General features: G+C 63.6%; 3 protein-coding genes across 4 annotated transcripts in view; all 3 read right to left on the minus strand.

The window, feature by feature from the left end:
* IKZF4 (IKAROS family zinc finger 4) overlaps positions 1-11,618 on the minus strand; it is a 33,722-nt gene extending 22,104 nt beyond the window's left edge. The window contains exons 1-3 of one of the 2 annotated variants that reach the window (XM_037370824.1): positions 11,557-11,608; positions 4,191-4,245; positions 85-216 (exon numbers count right to left, since the gene is read on the minus strand). In XM_037370824.1, the coding sequence (XP_037226721.1) occupies positions 85-216; positions 4,191-4,230 (172 nt within the window). In that variant the 5' untranslated portion in view covers positions 4,231-4,245; positions 11,557-11,608. Of the gene's footprint in view, positions 1-84; positions 217-4,190; positions 4,246-11,556 lie in introns of both variants that reach the window. The other variant, XM_037370825.1, reaches the window with a different exon arrangement.
* On the minus strand, positions 9,332-10,566 carry LOC119139966. Its single transcript, XM_037370827.1, has 2 exons — positions 10,049-10,566; positions 9,332-9,951 (listed from the first exon to the last, which is right to left on the minus strand). Exons 1-2 carry the CDS (start codon positions 10,450-10,452, stop codon positions 9,654-9,656), a joined length of 702 nt encoding a protein of 233 aa, XP_037226724.1. The 5' UTR covers positions 10,453-10,566; the 3' UTR covers positions 9,332-9,653.
* A 1,685-nt stretch (positions 11,619-13,303) lies between the features above and the next one.
* SUOX (sulfite oxidase) lies at positions 13,304-16,364 on the minus strand. The gene is made up of 4 exons (XM_037371152.1): positions 16,071-16,364; positions 15,903-15,945; positions 15,673-15,817; positions 13,304-14,824 (listed from the first exon to the last, which is right to left on the minus strand). The coding sequence occupies exons 2-4, from the start codon at positions 15,932-15,934 to the stop codon at positions 13,400-13,402; spliced, it is 1,602 nt and encodes a 533-aa protein (XP_037227049.1). The 5' UTR covers positions 15,935-15,945; positions 16,071-16,364; the 3' UTR covers positions 13,304-13,399.
* Positions 16,365-18,535: the final 2,171 nt, after the last annotated feature.

The raw sequence follows: 18,535 nt of genomic DNA on the forward strand, positions 1-18,535 counted from the left end.
GAGACGGCACCGAGTTATTTCAGGATCCTCCCCACCACCACCCCCCGCTCCGCCGCCGCTCCCGTTTAACTCGCATTATTCTACCTTGCTGGAGATACCCTGGAGTGTTATCACAGCCAACTCCTTGGAAACAGCGCTGGAGCCCAGGCTGCGTGTGCATGTCTGCGTCGCTGGCAGGGCGCACGCAGCCGCTCACCTTCCAGGAAGAGCAGATTCCTGGAAGCGAGGGAAACGACCGTCATTTTACAGGCAGGCGGCACGGCACGGTGAGCGGGAACGTCGGCTGCTCCCCGCCGCGGGGACACGCGGCCTTCGGAGAGCAGGGAGCCACGCCGAGCCAGCCGGAGACGATGCTTGAAGGAAGGAGAGAGCAAGGGATGCAGGGATGCTGCAGGGGGTCCGCTCTGCCCTCGCAACACAGCCCCCCCCCCCCGCCCCAAACCCAGGGGCTCCGGGCACAGGACCCCAAAATATGGGTGAGGACCTGATGACCGGGGGGAGAACGGCATTGCCCCCCACATCAGCCAGGGCTCATCGGGGCTCTGCCCCCCTCCTATAGCCACAAGGGACGGGGACACCGAAGCCACGGTCCTCAGCTCCAGGGGCAGATGCTCAGCCCCGAAGAGGCACTTCACACCTTCCCAACGCACCGCGTATCCCTATCAAACAGCCAGACACACGGGAACACATCCCCGCGCTGGAGCCGCAGGGAATTTTTCTAGGCAGCGTTTCCAGGCAGGCTTACCTTGGCAAGCAATTCCCCCCCCAAAAAAAAAAAAAAAAAAAAAAAAAAAAAAAAGACCCTTCCCGGTGCCAGGTTTAATCCTGGAGGTGAAACTGGGGCTCCCTCACGGAGCACCCGGTGATCCTGACAGCAGCAGGAACCTCGCCGCGCTGTCCTGCAACCTGCTCCCAGCTACCGCTCGGAGAAAAGTTAAAAGCAGCCAAACTCAAATTTAAGTGATAAAAGTACAGAGAAAATAAGAAAAAAAATAAAGAAAGAAAAATATGAGAAAAAACACATTTATTTCTCCTCCATCCCTTCGACCATAAAGGCAGGGCATGGCATCCCGTCCGCAGCTGAAAGCTCAGCTCCTCTGCCAGCTACCTTCATCCTCCGGATCCCAAAGGATCCTTCTTATTCCAAACGATCCCCAAGCAGCAAGGGATACGCGAGCCGATCCCTGGCGCCGAGCCCCCGCCGCAACGGGGGTCAGGCCAGCAGGAACCTTCGCGCTGCCAAGAGCCTCGGCTCCCTGGGGGGGGATCGCTGTCGGACCCCCACTGAGCAGCATGGACCCCAGCCAGGACCCCCCCTTCAGAACATCACCACCCCCCCACCACGGGGCCGGGGAGTTTTTCCCTCGGTGCAGCGGCGGGTCTGACACAGGGACCCCCCGGTAACGGCTCCCACCAGCGGTTCGGAGCCCCCGGTAAGGTGGGCAGGCTGCCCGGTGCCGCCGGCGAGAGATTGAAGCCCTATCCCACCCCTGGGAGCAACCAGCGCCTGGTTTCGACGGTCTCTCGGCAATTTCCCTCTCTGATAACTTTTCAGACTCGAGATTTCAGGAAATATTGGGTCACATTTCATTTGTTCTAAAAAAACAAGTGGAAACCTGAACGTCAGGCAAGAGACGCTCCGTCTGCCTGTAGCCCAGTTATCCAAGGAGCCGGGAGCGTTTCACCCCGTTCCAAATCAAAGGGGATAACACGGGGGGGGGGGGGGGGGGGGGGAAGGGGGCTGGGCTGTGCCAGGGAGCGGAGATGGGGGGCGACCCCCTGGAAACATCCCCCATAAACACCCCTCCACGTCTTCCATCAGCCTCTGACACTCACAGGCAACCAAAGTGGGGGCAGACCCCCCCCAGAAAAGCATCCAGGGAGAGGAGGGGAGGGAGGGAGGGCAGGATCCCACGGGAAAACACGGTGGGACAGGGATTTCATCCCACCCTGCTCCTGCGGGACGTCCTCGGTCCAGGCCGGGGGGCTGCGCTGGTGCCTCCCCCAGCTCGGATGATGGAGCGGGGTGCTCAGCCCCTTCACCCGCTGTGAGACGGCACCACCGTCCCCACGTCCCCAGTGCTGGGTTTGGGGGTTCAGCGTCCCCAGAAGGACGTAGAGCCCCAGGAGGTGCCCCCTGAGGAGCGGGCACGTGGCACGGAGGGGTCTCTGGGCTGCCTCCACCTTGCTCCTGCCCCCCCGGCGGTAATGAGACCCTCTCTCACCACCAGAGCTCTTTCAAAACGGACTTGTTTTCCTGTGAAGAATTCAAAAGAAAAAATATTTCACACGCACGAAGAGTTTCCGGGCCCTCAGCCGCCTCGCTCTGCGACAAACATGAACTTTTGTTTTTTCAAGAGTTCGTTTAATTAAACAAATTTCACAGAAACGAGTTTCCAGAACGCTGCTGGCTGTTTCCCCGAGTCGTTTCAGGGCTGCCAGCGACCTGAAGCGGCTAATTGGCAAGCCTTGCCCCTGACCCTGCTAATTAACCCATCTTCGTTAGCCCTGCCCTGCTCCCCCCCGCCCCAGCTTCGCTCCCCGACTTCCCAGAAAGTCCAAAAAGAAAAGGAAAAAGGAAAAACCCCGGGATGGTCCTGCAGAAGCTCCCGTCATGCTGCTCTCCCATCATTTCCCCATCCCCCTTCCCTCAAAACTCCAGGAGCTGCGTAAACCCGGGACCCCCAGGACCTCCAGCACCGGGAGCCCACGGGCACCCCAAGACTGAGCCTGGTGGGCTCTTTGCTTTTCCCGCCTTCGTTCTGGGCTGCGCAGGGGAACGGGGCGCGTGGGGGAAGGGCTCAGCCATGGGTCTCCCCCAGGAAAAGCAACGCCGCAGCCCCGCAGGCACCACAGACCTCGGCACCGAGCCCACAAGCCCCCAGACCCAGCCAGTGGCGAGCACCGGGGGTGGGGGGCACCGTTCTGCTGAGCGAAGCGGAGAGCGCAGCCACCCCCGGCGCATCAAGCGTTTTGTGACCTCCCAGCGGCCAAAAACCCAGTGCGTGGAGAAGAGCCGAGGGTCTAACCCCGAGCAGGGACCCTCCTGGGATCGGAGGAAACCTTCCGAGAAAGGAGGAGAGCGCACGAACTCCGAGGATGGACTTTGCCAGGCCGGGAGATGCAGCGTGATTTACGCGCGGGGCGTTGCACCAGGACCCCCCCGCGGTGCTGTCAACGCACCAAGCCCCCGGCCGCTCGTTAGAACAGCCGGGGTCCTCTCCCTCCCGATGCACTTCAACTCCTGACCCCCATCCCCGCTGAGCCATTCATCCCAGCACCCCCCAGCCGTCCTCCTGGCGGCACTGGGGCCGGATTTGGGAATCGGGAGGTTTTTTGGTTGGTTTTTTTTTTTTTTGTCTTTGCCACTTCGGCATCAGCTCTCGCTCCAAAGCCCGTCTCCTCCGTGGACAAACCGCGGCGTTCTCAGACCAGTGCCCCAGAGATAACCACGAATCCCACCAACTCCAGCTCACCAGTTCCCGCAGGTGACCAGATAACCGAAATCCCTCCGGTGTCCCCGCTGTCCCCTCTGGAGAGGGTCACTGGGGCTGTGACCCCCAGCCGGCCCGTACGGCTTCGCCGGTTACCGAGCGGTCCGGCACGCCAGCAGTGGGACCCAGGTGAGCCCCCCGCTGCCCCCCACTCTCCCCACGGAAATTTCACGGACTTTACGCCCGGAGCTCAGCCTGGGTCCCAGCTTAAGTAGTGCCTGCAGAGCGTGGCGCCCGACCCGGCAAGACCTGTGGGGGTCTTTGACGCTCAGCACCGGAGAGCAGGACTGAATCCCCCGTTTCAGGAGCGCAGCCAGGAGTCCTGAAGGAACAACCCACCGCCCCGAGACCCCCCGAGGCCGGGACTGCCCAGCCACCGCTGGAAAGAGGTTTTCCTTTCAGCTTGTGGCAAGGCTTTGAGTTTCCACCCACAGCGCCCACCAGAGCAGCAGGCGAAGGCACAAGCATGTAAACTTCGGTGTAAACTTCCAACGCTTCATTTTTTACACTAGGTACCTTCGTTTTTTTTAAATTATCTGTTTATACTTAAAACTGCACCCTTGGTCAATGCTTCATCCACAGCCTGAGGATGTGGATGAAGGTACCGGCACAGGACTGGTACCCAGAGGGTGAGACCGAGCATCTTGAACACGTCAGCGACCCAAAAGAGCTGGCAAAAATCAAGATCAGACATACCAGATATGTAAGATCGTCCATTACAGTCTTCTATATCCATCTTTAAGGTACTTTGCTGAAAGAGAAAGCAGAGCTCAGTCAGAATTAGTCTCCAGAAGCCTCTCCTCCTCCAGGAAAGCTGCCCAAGCAGCTTCTGGGAGCAGGAGTTACTCACCCCCTGGGCTTAACCCCGTCACCACCGGCTTCACCATCAAACCCAGCGGGTGACACCGATCCCCCCACCTGAGTGCTGCTTTCCAGGCACCCCCTGGGAAAGCCAACGCTGGAGCGAGCGGTGGGTCCGGCAGCGACGCTAGGGACGCGCACCGCAGTGAACGGTGCCTCATCCCCGCCGCAGGCACAGCACCGCCGCTGCGGCGTGCCAGAGACGCGGCGTTGGCTCTTAAAAGCCAAACCTGGGACCCTCGGAGGGGGCAGAGATGAGAGAAGAGCAGCCACCAGCTCCCCTGGGACCACCGAGAGCCAAAAAGTCACCGGTCCAGGTAGACGGGCACAGCCCTGGGCAACCAAGTGGGCCAGCAATTTGCTGCTCCCACTCCAGCGAGGGACCACTGCCAGGAATCCATGTGCCCGTGCCCGACGTGGCAACAAGGGAGCTGGAGCCCCGAGCGCGGAACACGCGGAGCCAAAGCACTCGGCTTCATTTTATTAAGGAAAAAAACCCAGGATTTTGGGCAACAAGACCCAACGCTGACGCACCACGCTCTGCCGGGCAGAGCCGCAGCCCTTCCCACGACCACACCAAAATAAAAGGGAAATCTGCCTTATATTTTGCTGCTCGGCACCCCACGGAGATAATGAACATTTTATACATTCAAATGGCTTTTATTTGTCAATTAGGTTGGCTGTTAAAAAAAAAAAACAAAAAAAACCCAAAACGAGCTCGGTTTTAGAAACAGGAGTTTTGCTGTTTAGAGCTGTCTCTAATTGGCAGTGGATAGGGCTGGAAACAGAGCGTTTGCTGCAGAGAACAATTAGAAAAAGTGATAATTTGTGGAGATGAATCGTCTTTTCGGAAAGCCGACATGATTTGCAGAGCGTGAGCGCACACAAGCAGCGTGTTGGTCTCCCCCTTCGCTTCTCCAGCGGCCGATCCGTGGCAGGTAGGGAAGCTTTCGGAGACCTCGGGATCTTCCCTGAGCCAAAAGAAATCGGTCGCTGCCTTCCGGCGGCGCCCCTTTCTAAATTATTTTTAAGGAATAATTCAGATACCTGAATGAACCCAGTTGTCCCAGCCTTGCTCCCACTCCAAGGAAGCACAGATGCGGACAAGGCGCATCAGCCTGGGCTTCTTACCCCATCGGACCCAGCCGCCTGCTTGATGTTAATTAAGAGGAAAAGCTCTCACTGTGCTCCAGTTAACCGCAGACCTCGCACGGGGGGTCGCTGGTTTTTTGGGGGAGGTTTTCACCAGCTGGGCACCCGCTTACACCCAGCCCAACCCAGCCATACCCGGTGGCGGGATGCAGCCAGGGTGTTTTTCCAGCTGTTCCCATCAGGTTTGGGGATGAGATGAGGACCCCCCGCTCCAGCACCAGTACCCAGGGTCCCAGCACTGGGAAGGCTGAAGGAGGAGATGGAGATGCCGGCTCCGGTCCCACCCGCAGCGGGATGCAGACTCCCAGGTCCCGAGTAAAAGGCACCTCTGCATCCCAGGCTGCCACCGGCACCGGGTGAATTTAAATTTGTTATAGGGGCTGCAGAAAATAAGGAAGCACGTGGGCTAGTGGCGCGACACCAGTGCTGTCCCCTGCCCTGTCACCTGTGTCACCGAGGCGGAGGAGGACATCCCGGGGCCGAGCGCTTTGGAGTTCCCCTTCCCACCCCTCGGAGGCTGTGAACTTCACGAGATGAAAATGATTTCAGTTGAAAGCTCTCCCCCAGGCGCTGGGGTACACAGGAACTGCGGTTTCAAACGCATCCTGCAGCCTTATTTTTGTTGAACCCCTAATTTTGCTTTTCTGTGTTAGGCACACCCGCTCGGCAACATGTCTGCTTTGCGGAAAGGGCACGGCGACGCGCTAAGAAAAATTTTATTTAGAAAGCCCTTTCCCTCCTGTACTCTGCAGAAGCCTTTGAAAAGATGAAATTTAAATTCTAAATAAGAATAAAAAAAGCCCAAGTGCTAACGACTGTCCGACGGGGACCGTGAGTGAACACGCGGCACGGAAAGCTCCCGGCATCGCTCCATCTCCCCGGGACACACGCCGGACCACCGGGACCCCGGTGCCTTCCCTAAGCCACAGGCAGCCGACAGCAAGAAGCAGGAGAAATTAATTCTCCTCAAAGTAATCAGCTAATAATCAGCCAAATACAATTGAGTTGAGGAGTCAGTTCTGTAACTCCTACTCCTGCACGCGGTCTCATTAACGCTAACGGGATGATGAGCAGTAAAAGAGATGGATTCCCCACTCCTTTGTATTTTAAAAGAGGATCCAGGAAAAAAAAAAAAGCACCGGGAGCATTTCAGGAGCCCCGAGCCACGTGTCAGTGGTTATTTTCCTTAATTTTGCCGGAGTGCAAGGTCTTGCAAGCAGGAATCGCAATTTAAAAAATTGCAAATTGAAAAAAAAAAACACCACCACCCCACCGAGCTCACAGGAACCTATAGCTCTACAGTTAACAACAGCGCGTAATTAACCTTCGGCTAGAAAATGCTTTTGCCTGTTGTTCCTTCCTAGAGTCCCGATTTTGAAAAGCACCGAAAAAAGGACGGACAACCCCCACACCCCACAGCCTGGGGGAAAACACATCCCTGGGGGAAAAGGGGCTGCTTGCAGGGATGCGGCTTTGGCTCAGCACCGTGCCAGGGAGCGATGCCGGCCGCCTCCGAGCTGCTCAGCACCGCTACCAGCCGCCCCCCAGCCCCATGAGGAAGGGCAATCTCTCATGGATCATCCTCGGAGCTGAGCCCCCCTCCGGAGGGGTGCCGGGGTCGGACAGCGCGGCGAGGACCCGGCGCGGGGACAAACCTCCATGCTTCGGCGCGGCGGGCGCAGAGAGCACGTCTCCGTCTCCGGACTTTCTTCCCAGCTTTCAGGTGCGATCGTCAACTTGGGAATCGGAGGCAGGAGAGCGCTAAAATTAGAGCAGAGTGCCTTCGGCGCTGCTCGGTGCTCTCCTCCCCTCTGAAATAAGGACTTTTTCCCCAAGTGGCAACACTCAAGGAAAAAGGAAAAAGTCCTCAGAAGTAGCCCAATTTAAAAAAACCTCCATCTCAGCCTGGTGCCACTTGGGAATGTCCTTCGTGCTGGTAACAAGAGGCTTCTGAAGGTGGCCAGGAGGACCTCCTGCCCCTCCTGTGCCGGCAGAGTGAATCCCGGGATGGCAGAACATCCCAGAGCCAGGAAAAACCTCTCAGATCCCACCCTGGGCTGCTACCCCGCACCCTCCGGCTGCCTCCAGAACCCGGTGTAAACCCCTAGTAGCCTCGCGGTCGTTAGGAAAGCCAGTCAGTTTTCCTCCCCGGTGTTTCTGGTTATACCTCAAGTGCTGTGAAATGATTCTGAACGCTCAGCACCACGCAGCGGAACGCTCCTCTGCCTCCAAACACCGTGACAGCAGGAGAGACCCCAGCCCGACGGCACCCGGGGCTCCACCACGTTATTTTTGAGCTGACAACATCAACCCCCACGGGGGTAAACACGCGGCTCCCGCCAGGCTTGCACAGAAACCAGCCAAAAAATGCCAAAACCAGCCAGAAAACACCAAAACCCTTCGGTCTGACCCGTTTCTCCACCGGTCCCACCGGCAGGGATCGCTCCCCAAGAGGCACCCGGCACGCACCCACGGATCAGACGGGACCCTCCGAGCTACGACGAGCACGAGGATCCCTCGGGAACGGTGAGAGCTCAGCTCTGGTGGCACCAAACACCCATCTCTGTCTGCACCGAGGGCCAGCACCCACCGCAGGACAGCCCAGCTCGGTGCTGGTGAGACCCGCATCCCGCGGTGGGGGAAGACGTGTTGGGGGGGCGAACATCTCCAAGCCTCCCGTCAGGGTAAGAATTAGTAAGCGCCATCAAGGTCCTCACAGTTTCTTTTTCCTAGCCATTGTTTCCATGAGCTGCCGTTTATTTTCCAACGCGAGGATTTATTATTATTTATTTTTTTCCCCACCTTTGCTGCAAATAGAAGCTCAGTGAATGAACCAGGCACTCAAAAACCTCACAAGTTTGTGGCATTGGAAGCGCTTCAAGACGCAGCGTGGGGGGAAAGGGTGGCCTTTGGCAGAGCCCCCCATCCTGCCAGCGCACCCCATTTCAACGCTGAGGACGTGGCTTTGCCGTGCGGGTGCCAGCGACCCCGGCTCCAGCCAACGGAGCCACCTGTGGAAAGTGCAAATTAAAGCGTTGCGACACGTTGTGTCCATGATAAAATAGTTCCCGTTGCCTCCGTGTTTTGAAATATAGGATTTAGTAAGATGAAGTGTCGTTGCTAAAAAAAATAAAATAAATTAATAATCTGATTTAATGCAACGCCGCAGCCGGAGGACAGTGGCTGACAGCGTCCCGCTGCCGAGCTGGGGAGCCCCTGCATCTCCCCTGCTGCTGGTGATAAAGGCGATGCCGGAGCGAAGAAACGCGGTGCAGCGCTGGCAGGCGAGAGGCAACGGGAATGTTCTTAGGTGATTGCTTTAGGGACGGGCAGAAAAACTTCCTACACCCAGCTGCACCGGGGTTTGTCACAGCAGCAGAGCCGACACTGCCGCCTGCGCGAGCCCGGCCTCACGGTGGGACCCTGAACCAAGACAGAGCGATGTCACCCGCCCAGGACCCCCAGAGACCCCCTCCCAGCTAACCCAGGTGCCTTAACCCCAGAACTGAGCAACCACGGCCGCAACTCCCATCCTTTTTTCTAACTACAGCAGGGGAAGAGAGAGAGAAAACCCTTGGAGGGATCCAGCTTGAAGCCAGGTCCAGCAGCGGGCAGGCAGGACACCAAGCTCCGCGTCTCCCATCGAAGCAGGGATGTTATTTTTCCCTCGTTTTCACCGCCTGGAGAAGCTCCTCCCCACTGGAAATGCTCCTAACGCTAACACGACAGGACACGAGCCTTGCCTGCTCATTGATATAGTTTTGTTCCAAAGCACTATCAACCAGCACGGTGTAAAAGGCGAAACTCCTGGTTTTAAAACACGCTCCCGAGATTCCACGAAGTTTTAATTCAAAGCAAACCGAGGGCTGTCTCCTCCCGCGCCTTTGTTCCGGATCTAAACCCGTGTTGTGCCCTCCGGGCATCACCACAATACAGATAAATAATAACCGTGAGCGACGACGCTGAGCCTACAAAAGATGAAAAGACATTTCAGGAGACCGCCCCGGCAGTGAAGGGAGGGAAGAGAAGTTCCTTCTCCAACACTTCCCGGGACAGGCGGTGGGAAAAGGGGCTCCGGCCTCCAAGCAGTGGAGCCGCGCTGTGGGATCGCCGCTGTGGCTGGTGGCCTGACTTCGCTAACGACGCTCAGGCGCGTTTTAAATGGAACTGATCCACTGAGAGCAGAGAAAAATTAATCCGCCGCTGGATGCTCCCTCCTCGCGCCCGTCCTGGTCCTCTGCCCTCGGATAACCCCGCTCTGTCTTCGGGCGCGGAGACCACGCCGGCCCCCGCGGTTCCTGAAATTCCCCTTGGGAGCACAAACCGCTGCTGTGCAAACAGAATCGGTGCTGCGGGGCCCGGCCGGCTGCTCCCAACACTGACACCTTCACAAGGGCTCCAGAGCCCCGCTGGCTCACCCAGGCCGCTCGGGATTCCTCCAGTCCTTGGAATAAAAGCCAAGATGAGGCCAAAAATCATTATCCCGGCTCCACCGCCGGGATATATACACGTGCCCAACCGTGCCACGGGACATGGCTCACCCTTCCCACCGCAGCCGAGGGGCACAGGGCGGCGTTTTGCCTGGACCGGGACCTCGGGATGGTACCTGCAAGCTGCTCCCGGAGAACGCCGGCCCCGCGGACACCGGCCTCACTGGGCACAAGGCACAGCACGGGGACGCTGCCCACCCGAAGCGCCGGCGTCCAAGGAAGCCCCCCCGCGCACCCAGGAGCCAAGACACTGCAAGGAGCAGCCACGAGAAAGTGTTTACAGCCACCACCAGCAGCTTTGGCCCAAGAGCCATCGCTGCCTCTTCCCGGACCCTCCCGGGCTCTCCAGATCCCCCTTCGGTGATCCCAGTGAGGCAGCTGGCACCGGCACCGGCACGAAGGCTCCATTCGGGAGCGATGCCGGACGTGCTCTGCGAGCGAAACGAGTCCGTCATTGGCACCAATGCTGCTCTTCGGGGGGGGGGGGTAGGGGGGCACAGCGGGGACAGGGGCCACAGCACGGGGGGCACCAGCTCCGGGATTTAGGGAGCTCACCCCCCACCTCTGCTCATCCCCGGGGGGGCAAGGATGCAGCCCCTTCTGCCTGGGGCAGCATCGGGGGGGGGGGGGGGGGGGGGGGGGTAGAGGGGAGTTGTGGGGGTCACAGGGTGGGCAACAGGCAAACGGGGGGGGTGTGAACCCCCCAGCCCAACATCCCAGAGGAGGCTCCGGCATTGACAAGTCGGTTGGGAAAACTCTGCCCGGAGCCAAGAGCTTCACCCAAAAAGCGGCGGCGGCAGCGACACCCCGCAGGCACAGGTGGGTACGGGGGGGTCACAGAGCTTGGGGGACCCCGACCCCCCCGACCCGACCCCCCTCTCCAGGAGACGGAGGCGCAGCGGGGAGGGAAACAGTCCCAAACCGGGATGCAGGAAAAGCAGCAGAACTTCGGCGGGGCCCCCCCGCGCCCCCCCCCCCCCCCGAACCCGTTGTATCCCAGAAATGTCATTTCACCGGCCAGCACCCGGGGGGGGTCCCCTGCGCCACCCCCGCCCCTCACCCTCACAGCAGCCAAGTTTGGGGGCTGCACCCGTGCAAGGAGGGACACCCCGCCCATCCCCAGCCGTCCGGGGAAAGCGGCTCGGGGAAGATTTGGGGGTGCAGCCCCCCCCCGGCGCGGGGGACTCCCCCCCCGACAAGACGCCTTTTGCTCCGGCCCCCCCCCCCGCGGCACAGACCCCGCTCCGAGCCCTGACAGCCCCCCAGGCACAAGACGGACCCCCCCAGCCACGAGCTGCCCCCCCTCCAGCCCCCCCCGAGAGACCCCCGACCCCCAGCGCAGCTCCCGCCGCGCACCCACCCCGCCCCCAGGCGACCCCCGGCCGCCGGACCCCCCGCCCCCATCACCCCCCAGCCCAGCACACACACACACCCCGGCCTGCTCACACCCCGCCGCCCCCCAGCACCGAGGCCCCCCGCCGCCCCCCCCGGCCCGGCCGGCGGCCCCGGCCCAGCTGCCCCCCACCCCGCCCGACCCCCCGACAGCGCCCGGCTCTCACCGGCGGGGCTCGGGGAGGGCCCCCCCGGCCCGGCCCGGCCGCGGGGCGTGCGGCAGCGGCGGGGGGGGCTCAGGGGCTCGGCGGTGGCGGCGGCTCCATCGGCGGCGGCTTCACCTGAGGAGGGCCCGGGCCCCCCCGCCCGCCCCGAGCCACTTCCGGCCCCCGCGCGCAGCCAGGCCGCGCAGCCGAGCGCCGACGCCCTCGAGCCGCCGGGAGGGGGGCGCCGCGGCCGCCATGGGCCGCCGCGGGGGGGGCTCAGCCGAGCGCCGAGTCATCGAGCGGCCGCCGGCCAGACCAAGGGCGGGCAGCGGAGCGCCGAGAGCGCCGAGCGCGGGGCGGGGGCACCGAGGGCCTCGACGGGCCCCGGGGCCGTAATCGATAGCCGAGAGCCGGTAATCGATAACCGATAACCGATACGGCGGGAGCGGCCTCAGGGGCCGGGAGCGGCGACCACCGAGCGGTCCCGGGACACCCCCCGGGAGGGCCCCGGGCGGTCCCAGGGCCGAGGGTCCGCGGGGTCGGGAGGGCCGTACAGGCCCACAGGGGGGTCGTAGGGGCCCGGGGGGGCCCATAGGGCGGCTGTAGGGCCCGGGGGGGTCCCAGGGGCTGGGGGTCCCAGCTGGAATCCCACAGGGTCACAGGTTATATGGGGTCACAGGGTCAGGTGGGGTCTATACAGTCCCGGAGGGGGGGGGGGGCGGGGCCATAGGGCAGCTGTAGGGCCCTGGGGGGGTCCCAGGGGCTGGGGTCCCAGCTGGAATCCCACAGGGCCAGGTGGGGTCTATACAGTCCCGGGGGCAGGGGGTCCCAGGGGCTGGGGGGTCCTGGATGGAATCCCACAGGGCCAGGTGGGGTCTATACAGTCCCGGGGGCGGGGGGTCCCAGGGGCTGGGGGGTCCTGGATGGAATCCCACAGGGTCAGGTGGGGTCTATACAGTCCGGGGGGGGGGGGGGGGTGCTGTGCATAGGGCAGCTGTAGGGCCTGGGGGGGTCCCAGGGGCTGGGGGGTCCTGGATGGAATCCCACAGGGTCAAGGTGGGGTCTATACAGTCCGGGGGGGGGCGGCAGAGGGGGGGCCAGAGGGCGGCTGTAGGGCCCTGGGGGAGGTCCCAGCTGGAATCCCACAGGGTCAGGGGTTATATGGGGTCACAGGGTCAGTGAGCCAGGGGGTCTATACAGGCCCGGGGGGGGCATAGGGACCCCAGAAGGGGGGGGGGGGCGCATAGGACAGACAGGGGGTCTGAGCTGGAATCCCACAGGGTCAAGGGTTATACAGGGTCACGGGGGCACACAGGGTCCCTGGGTCACCTGGGGACAGAGGGGTCCCACGGTGGAGGGGTCCCACAGCTTAGGGGGAGTCCCTTGGCTGGGGGTCCCACGGGAGGGGGGGGGTCCCATAGTGGAAGGGTCCCATGGCTGGGGGTGTGTCCCATGGCTGAGGGGGGTCCTATGGCAGGGGGGGGTCCCATGGCTTAGGGGGGTCCCACAGTGGAGGGGTCTCATGGCAGGGGGGGGTCCCATGGCTGGTGTGTCCCATGGTGGAGGGATCCCACAGCTTAGGGGGGGGTCCCATGGCTTAGGGGGGGTCCCATGGTGGAGGGAACCCACAGCTTAGGGGGGGTCCCTTGGCTGGGGGTCCCATGTCAGGGGGGCAGCCGGTCCGTAGGGGGTCCCGATCCCCACCCTCCCCCAATCCCACTACGGCGCCGCTGCCCCCGCGTTGCCCCCGGAAGCCATAAAGCCTGGAGTCCATAAAATGCACAATCTTTATGGAGCCACTTTCACACGTCGGGGGCCATAAATGGGGGCGACCTTCGAGCCGTGGGGCGCGCGGCCGGGCCGCTCAGCGGCTGACGGTGACACGAACACGGTGCCAGGCGTTGCTGAGGACCCCGCGCAGGTTCCAGATAGGTGCCACCGTGTCGGGCTGGACGTTGTAGCTACCGTCCACCGCTTTGCAGACGATCTCCAGCTCGGCGGCACCCGCCGGTACCGGCACCTGCAGCTCCCAGAGCGCCCAAGCCCAAGCACGTCCCGGTACCGGCCGCTCACCCGTCAGCCGCGCCACTTGCCAGGTCCGGCCGCCGTCCAGGGACACGTCCACCCGCACCACCTCGCGCCCACCGCCGCTCCAGGCGTAGCCCTTCACTGTCAGCTCGTCCGCCGGCACCGCCGCGCCGGGACGCGGGTGGGTGATGGCCGATTGCACCGGTAACTCCTGGATGGCCGGTGCCGTCCGGTAATCCACAGTGTCCCAGTCCACGCAGGGGGAGAAACCCTTGTAGTCGTTCTGCTGCCAGTGGCTGGGGCTCTCGGTGGGGCTGACGGCCACGCGCCGCAGCCACTTGACGCTACGGGCGCCCACCACGCCGGGCACCACGACGCGCAGCGGGAAGCCGTGATCGCGCGGCAGCTCTTGCCCGTTCATCTCGTAAGCCAGCAGCACGTCGGCCAGCGGGCTGACGGCGCGGCCGTAGGGGATGGACGCGCCGTAGGGAGCCCCCCCGGCATCCACGTCCAAACCCTCGAAGCAAACGTGCCACTCGCCCTCCCGCCGCTCCTCGAAGCCGGCGTGGAGCAGCACGTCCCGCAGCCGCGCGCCGCCCCACCGCGCCGTGCCGATGGCACCGATATCCCATGCCAACCCCTTGACGGGGCGGACGAGGCTCATCTCGGTGCGGCGGTTACCGGCGCATTGCAACGTGGCCGTCACCTCGTGCTTGGGGAAGCGGCTGCGCAGCTCGGCCAGCGACAGCGACAGCCCCCGGCCCCCCGGCCCCTCCACCCGCAGCCGGTAGGACCCCGGTTCCACCGCCGGTACCGGGAGGTGGTTACGGGTGAAGAAAAGCTCGTTGGGCGTCAGGAAGCGCTCGGTCAGCAGCTCCGCCGGCGGCTCCGCGTTGAACGGCTTCTGGCTGTTGACGCGCAGCCCGGGGTGCCGGGGGGGGTCCCCGGCGAAGGGGTCCTGGGTGGCGGTGGGGGGTGGCGGCGCCTCGGCGGGGCTCAGCTCGCCCACCTTGTACTCCCGCAGCAGCTCCAGGACGTGGGGCTGGTTGTGGACGGCATAAAGGGCCCAGAAGGGCTCCAGGGCCCCCCCCGCCGCCAGCAGCAGCTTGTCGGCCCCCCCGGGGTGCAGCTCCACGAAGTCGGTGACGTCAAAGACCTCGGTGCCGTGGGTCACCCAGACCCGCTCGGCCGGTGAGCGGTGGCGCCCCACCTCCTCCCGCGTGTACTGGGGGTACTGGGGGGCCTGGGCCGCCTGGGCGACCTGGGGGGCACCGGCCCCGTCAGCGGGAGCGTGGCACCCCCGCTGCCCCTCCCCCACACGGGCAGGACCCTGGGGTCACCCCCCCACAACCACCGCCACCCCCGGGCAGGACCCAGGGGTCACCTCCCCACCACAGGCAGGACCCTGGGGTCGCCCCCCACAACTGGCACCCCCAGTGCCCCCCCTCCCCCCAGCAGGACCCTGGGGTCGCCCCCCACAACCGGCACCCCCAGTGCCCCCCCCCCCTCCCCCCAGCAGGACCCTGGGGTCACCCCCCAAAACCGGGGCCCCAGCTCGGTGCCTGCCACCTGGGGGGGGAGGGGACGGGGGGGGGCCGTGACCTCCAGCCACGGGGGATGTTGCCCCCACTGTCCCCACCCCAGAGACGGACTGGGGGAGGCGGGGGGGCGACCCAGAGGGTCCGGCCATCCCGGTGCCACCCCCTGTCCCAGGACTCACCCCCCCCCGGGACCCGGCTGTCCCGGTGCTGCCGCCCTCGCCGGGATCCACCCCCCGGTGCCGCCCCCCCTCCACCCCCCAGGGGTCGGAGCATCCCGGTGCCGCCCCCCACGGTGTTCCCGGGATCTCACCCTGTCCCCCCTACCCCGGTGCGCCCCCCGGCCCCCAAGGATCGGAGCATCCCGGTCCCCCCCGCCCCCAGTTCGCCCCCCCGGGTGCTCCCAGGACCTCACCCGCTCCCCCCCGTCCCGGTGTCCCCCCCGCCCCGGTGCCCCCCGGACGTCACCCGGTCCCGTCCCCCGGTGCTCCGGGATCTCACCCGCTCCCCCCCCCGCCCCGGTGCCCCCCCGCCCCGGTGCCCGCCCCCCCCCCGCCCCGGTGCCGCTCACCCTCCGCCGCCGCTCTCCGTAGGCCAGGACGGCCCCGAGCCCCAGCAGCGCTGCCAACACCGGGGCCGCCCCCCCCCGGGGCACCCCCGGGGCCGAGCTACCGGGGGCGAACCGGGAGCAGCCGCGGCGGAGCAACGGCGGGAGCCTGCGGGGACAGCGGAGCTGGGACCGGCCGGGGAGGGGACACCGGTCGGGGGGGGAAACTGACACCGGTGAGGGGGGGGTCCTACCTGTGCCCGGTAACGGCTCGGAGCAGCAGCATCGCGGCGGCACCTGGGCGGGAGACAGCGGCTGGCACCGTTACCGGACCCCGTTACCGGGCCCCGGGGGAGCCCCCCCGGCGCGGGGGGCAGCGGTAACCCCTCCCCCCCCCGTGCCGGTCCCCCCCCGCCACGCACCTGCGTCGCTCCGGTAGCGCGACCTCCCGCCGGCCCCTGTCGCTTTAAGAGAGGGGCTAGGGGCGTGGCCTCGGGGGGCGGTGGCCACGCCCCCTCCCTGCCCGGCGCTGTGGGCGTGGCCTGCGGGGGTCCGCGGGGGGCTTAAAGGGGCAACAGCAGGAGGCCTTAAAGGGGCAACGCCGGCGGATTTAAAGGGCCAGCACTACCGTGGCCCCCCCCCCAACCCCCCCAAATCGCCCCCCCCGGGGGCAACCGGTTGCCGGGCGGCGGCCAAGCCCCGGCCCTGCCCAGCTGGCCCCTCTGATAAGCGTTATCGGGGCAGGGCTGGGGCCCCACAGCGGCTGTTGGGGGGGGGGGGGGGGGCAGTTGCCCCCCCTGCCCCGCCCTGAGCACACACGGGGGGGTTGGGTTTATTTGTTCCCCCCCCCCCCCCATTTCCTTTTCGTGTTTGTTTTTCACTTGCAGTAAATACATCGGGCACTCGGCTGAAGTTCTGTTACCACGATTGTTATTTAAATGCAATGGAGGAGCTTTCTCGAAGCGGAAAAAAAAAAAAAAAGAAAAGAAAAGAAAAAAATAATAAAAATAACAACAAAACCAAAAAAAAAATATTTATCCGAGAAGCAGCAGAAGAAAAAGCAAAGGGTGAGAAAAGCTGCAGCGTCCCCATTTGGTCCAGGGGTTTGGCCTGGGGGAGGAGGGGGCCGCCAGCATCACCTGCGGGGGGGTGGGGGAGGCTGGGGTCACCCTGGGGGGCTGGGGGTCCCCAGCCCCTCGTTAAATACAAGTGAGTGAGTCCCAGGGGGCTCCCATGGCCCAGCGCCAAGCCACAGTGTCCCCGGGAGGGGGGGGGGGGGTTCAGCCCCATGGTGGGGGCTGGGGCGGTGGGGAGGGGGTCAATCTGCCTGCGGTGGGGGGGCTTCATACGAGACTGGTCCCTCCGCCCCATAGCCACAGCCCTGGGAGCGAGTGGGTCCCATCCCCCACAGCACTGGGGGCTCCCTGAGCCCCCCCCCTGCCACAAGCAGGACCCCCACCACCCCAGGAAGCCTGACCTGACCCCAAAGCCCCCCCAGAGAGCTGGGGGCTCCCGGCTGCCGCCGTCCCGCAATGGGGTGTCCCGGCTTTGGGGTGTCCCCTTGTGCCTGCCTCCCCCCCCCCCCCAGACTGGGGGTCCATGGAACATCCCGGCTCTGCCGAGGGTCTCTCCAGCTGAACAAGCTCCCTGGGAGGGGGGGGAAAGCAGAAGCAAAAGGAGATGAGCACGGTGCCACCGCCCCCCCTAAAGGGACCAAAAAAATAATAATAATAAAAAAAAATAAAATAAAACAAACAACCAAGGTGCATCTGAACGGGACGTTTCCACGACTAAAGTGCAAACTGGAGTCACCCGCCAGCCGGGGGGGGACGGGGACAAGGACAAGAGCCCGGGGTCGTCGTCGTCCCCCCCCCTCCCCCCCCCAACACACCACAGCTCCGTGGGTGGTGGGGAAGGGGTGCCTGATGGCTGCTGGGGGTCTGCAAACCCCCCCCCCCCCCCCCAGTAAAAATCCCCCAGGCACTTCCAATCCTCCAGCAAAAAAAAGGCCACCTAGGAAGAAATGAAGGACGCTGCAGCTTCCCTGCCCCCCCCGCCCCCCTCCCAGCCAAAGAGAAGAAACAGGAGGAGAAAACAGAAAAAAAAAAAAAAAAAATGAAAAAGAAATGGGAGACAGACCCCCCCTCGGAAAAAAATATCCCGTGTTCTCCGGAGGCGGCTTCGGAACAAGGTGGAACCTCCTGGGGTCTCTCCCTGCCCCGTTGACGGGACCCGGATTTCCAGAAGCAGCCGGGTCGGTGGGAGCGGCAGGTGGAGACCCCAGACCCTCAGGTCGCTACTTGCACCTATAATACAAAGTGAAGAAGAGTTTTGTTGTTGTTTGTTGGGGTTTTTTTTCTTTTTTTTTTTTTTCCTCTTTTTTTTTTTTTTTTTTTTTTGGAAGTTAAGTCCCCAGCTGCTCTAGTTCCGCTGCCGTCGGGATGGTGGGAACGGGGGGTGTCGGTGATGGTTTCCAAGCGTTAAAAAGTGCAGTTAGAGGGGGGGAGGGTCTCGGGGAAGGGGGGTCCGGTTCAGCCTGGCGGCTCGGTGTGCCGTGGTGACGGTGAGGTGCGGTGGACGGGGATGGAGGTTATATCTGAGCTCTTCCTCGGGCGCGGGGGGCCGGTGGGGGGCAGCCCCCTTAGTTGCTACAACACTGGCTCTTGTTCTGCTGGCTCTGCTCGTGCAGGTCCACGCCTCGGCTCCGGCCGGCCGCGCCGCTCGTGCTCTGGGGCTCGCTCTTTGGCAGCTTCTTGGCTGGAAGGGGGGGGGAGGGGGGATGAAAACGGTGAGATTGGGGGGAGCAGGATGGGGGGACCCAAACCTGAAGCCACCCCGGCTGCTTCCCTTGGGAGAATGAGCCACCTCCCCCCGGAGCTGCTCTTGC

This window comes from Falco rusticolus, chromosome 19 (genome assembly GCF_015220075.1).
Source record: "Falco rusticolus isolate bFalRus1 chromosome 19, bFalRus1.pri, whole genome shotgun sequence".
In the NCBI taxonomy this organism is placed as follows: domain Eukaryota; kingdom Metazoa; phylum Chordata; class Aves; order Falconiformes; family Falconidae; genus Falco; species Falco rusticolus.

Bases quoted from the DNA above. Each gene is read 5' to 3' on its own strand.
- LOC119139966 (XM_037370827.1), bottom strand. From the start codon at position 10,452: ATGACGGACTCGTTTCGCTCGCAGAGCACGTCCGGCATCGCTCCCGAA. The intron at 9,952-10,048 runs GTGAGCCATGTC...TTTTATTCCAAG, and splicing joins CCTCGGCTGCGGTGGGAAGG to GACTGGAGGAATCCCGAGCG.
- SUOX (XM_037371152.1), bottom strand. From the start codon at position 15,934: ATGCTGCTGCTCCGAGCCGTTACCGGGCACAG. The intron at 15,818-15,902 runs GTAGGACCCCCC...CTGTCCCCGCAG, and splicing joins CGAGCCGTTACCGGGCACAG to GCTCCCGCCGTTGCTCCGCC. The intron at 14,825-15,672 runs GTGAGCGGCACC...GGTGCCCCCCAG, and splicing joins ACGGAGAGCGGCGGCGGAGG to GTCGCCCAGGCGGCCCAGGC.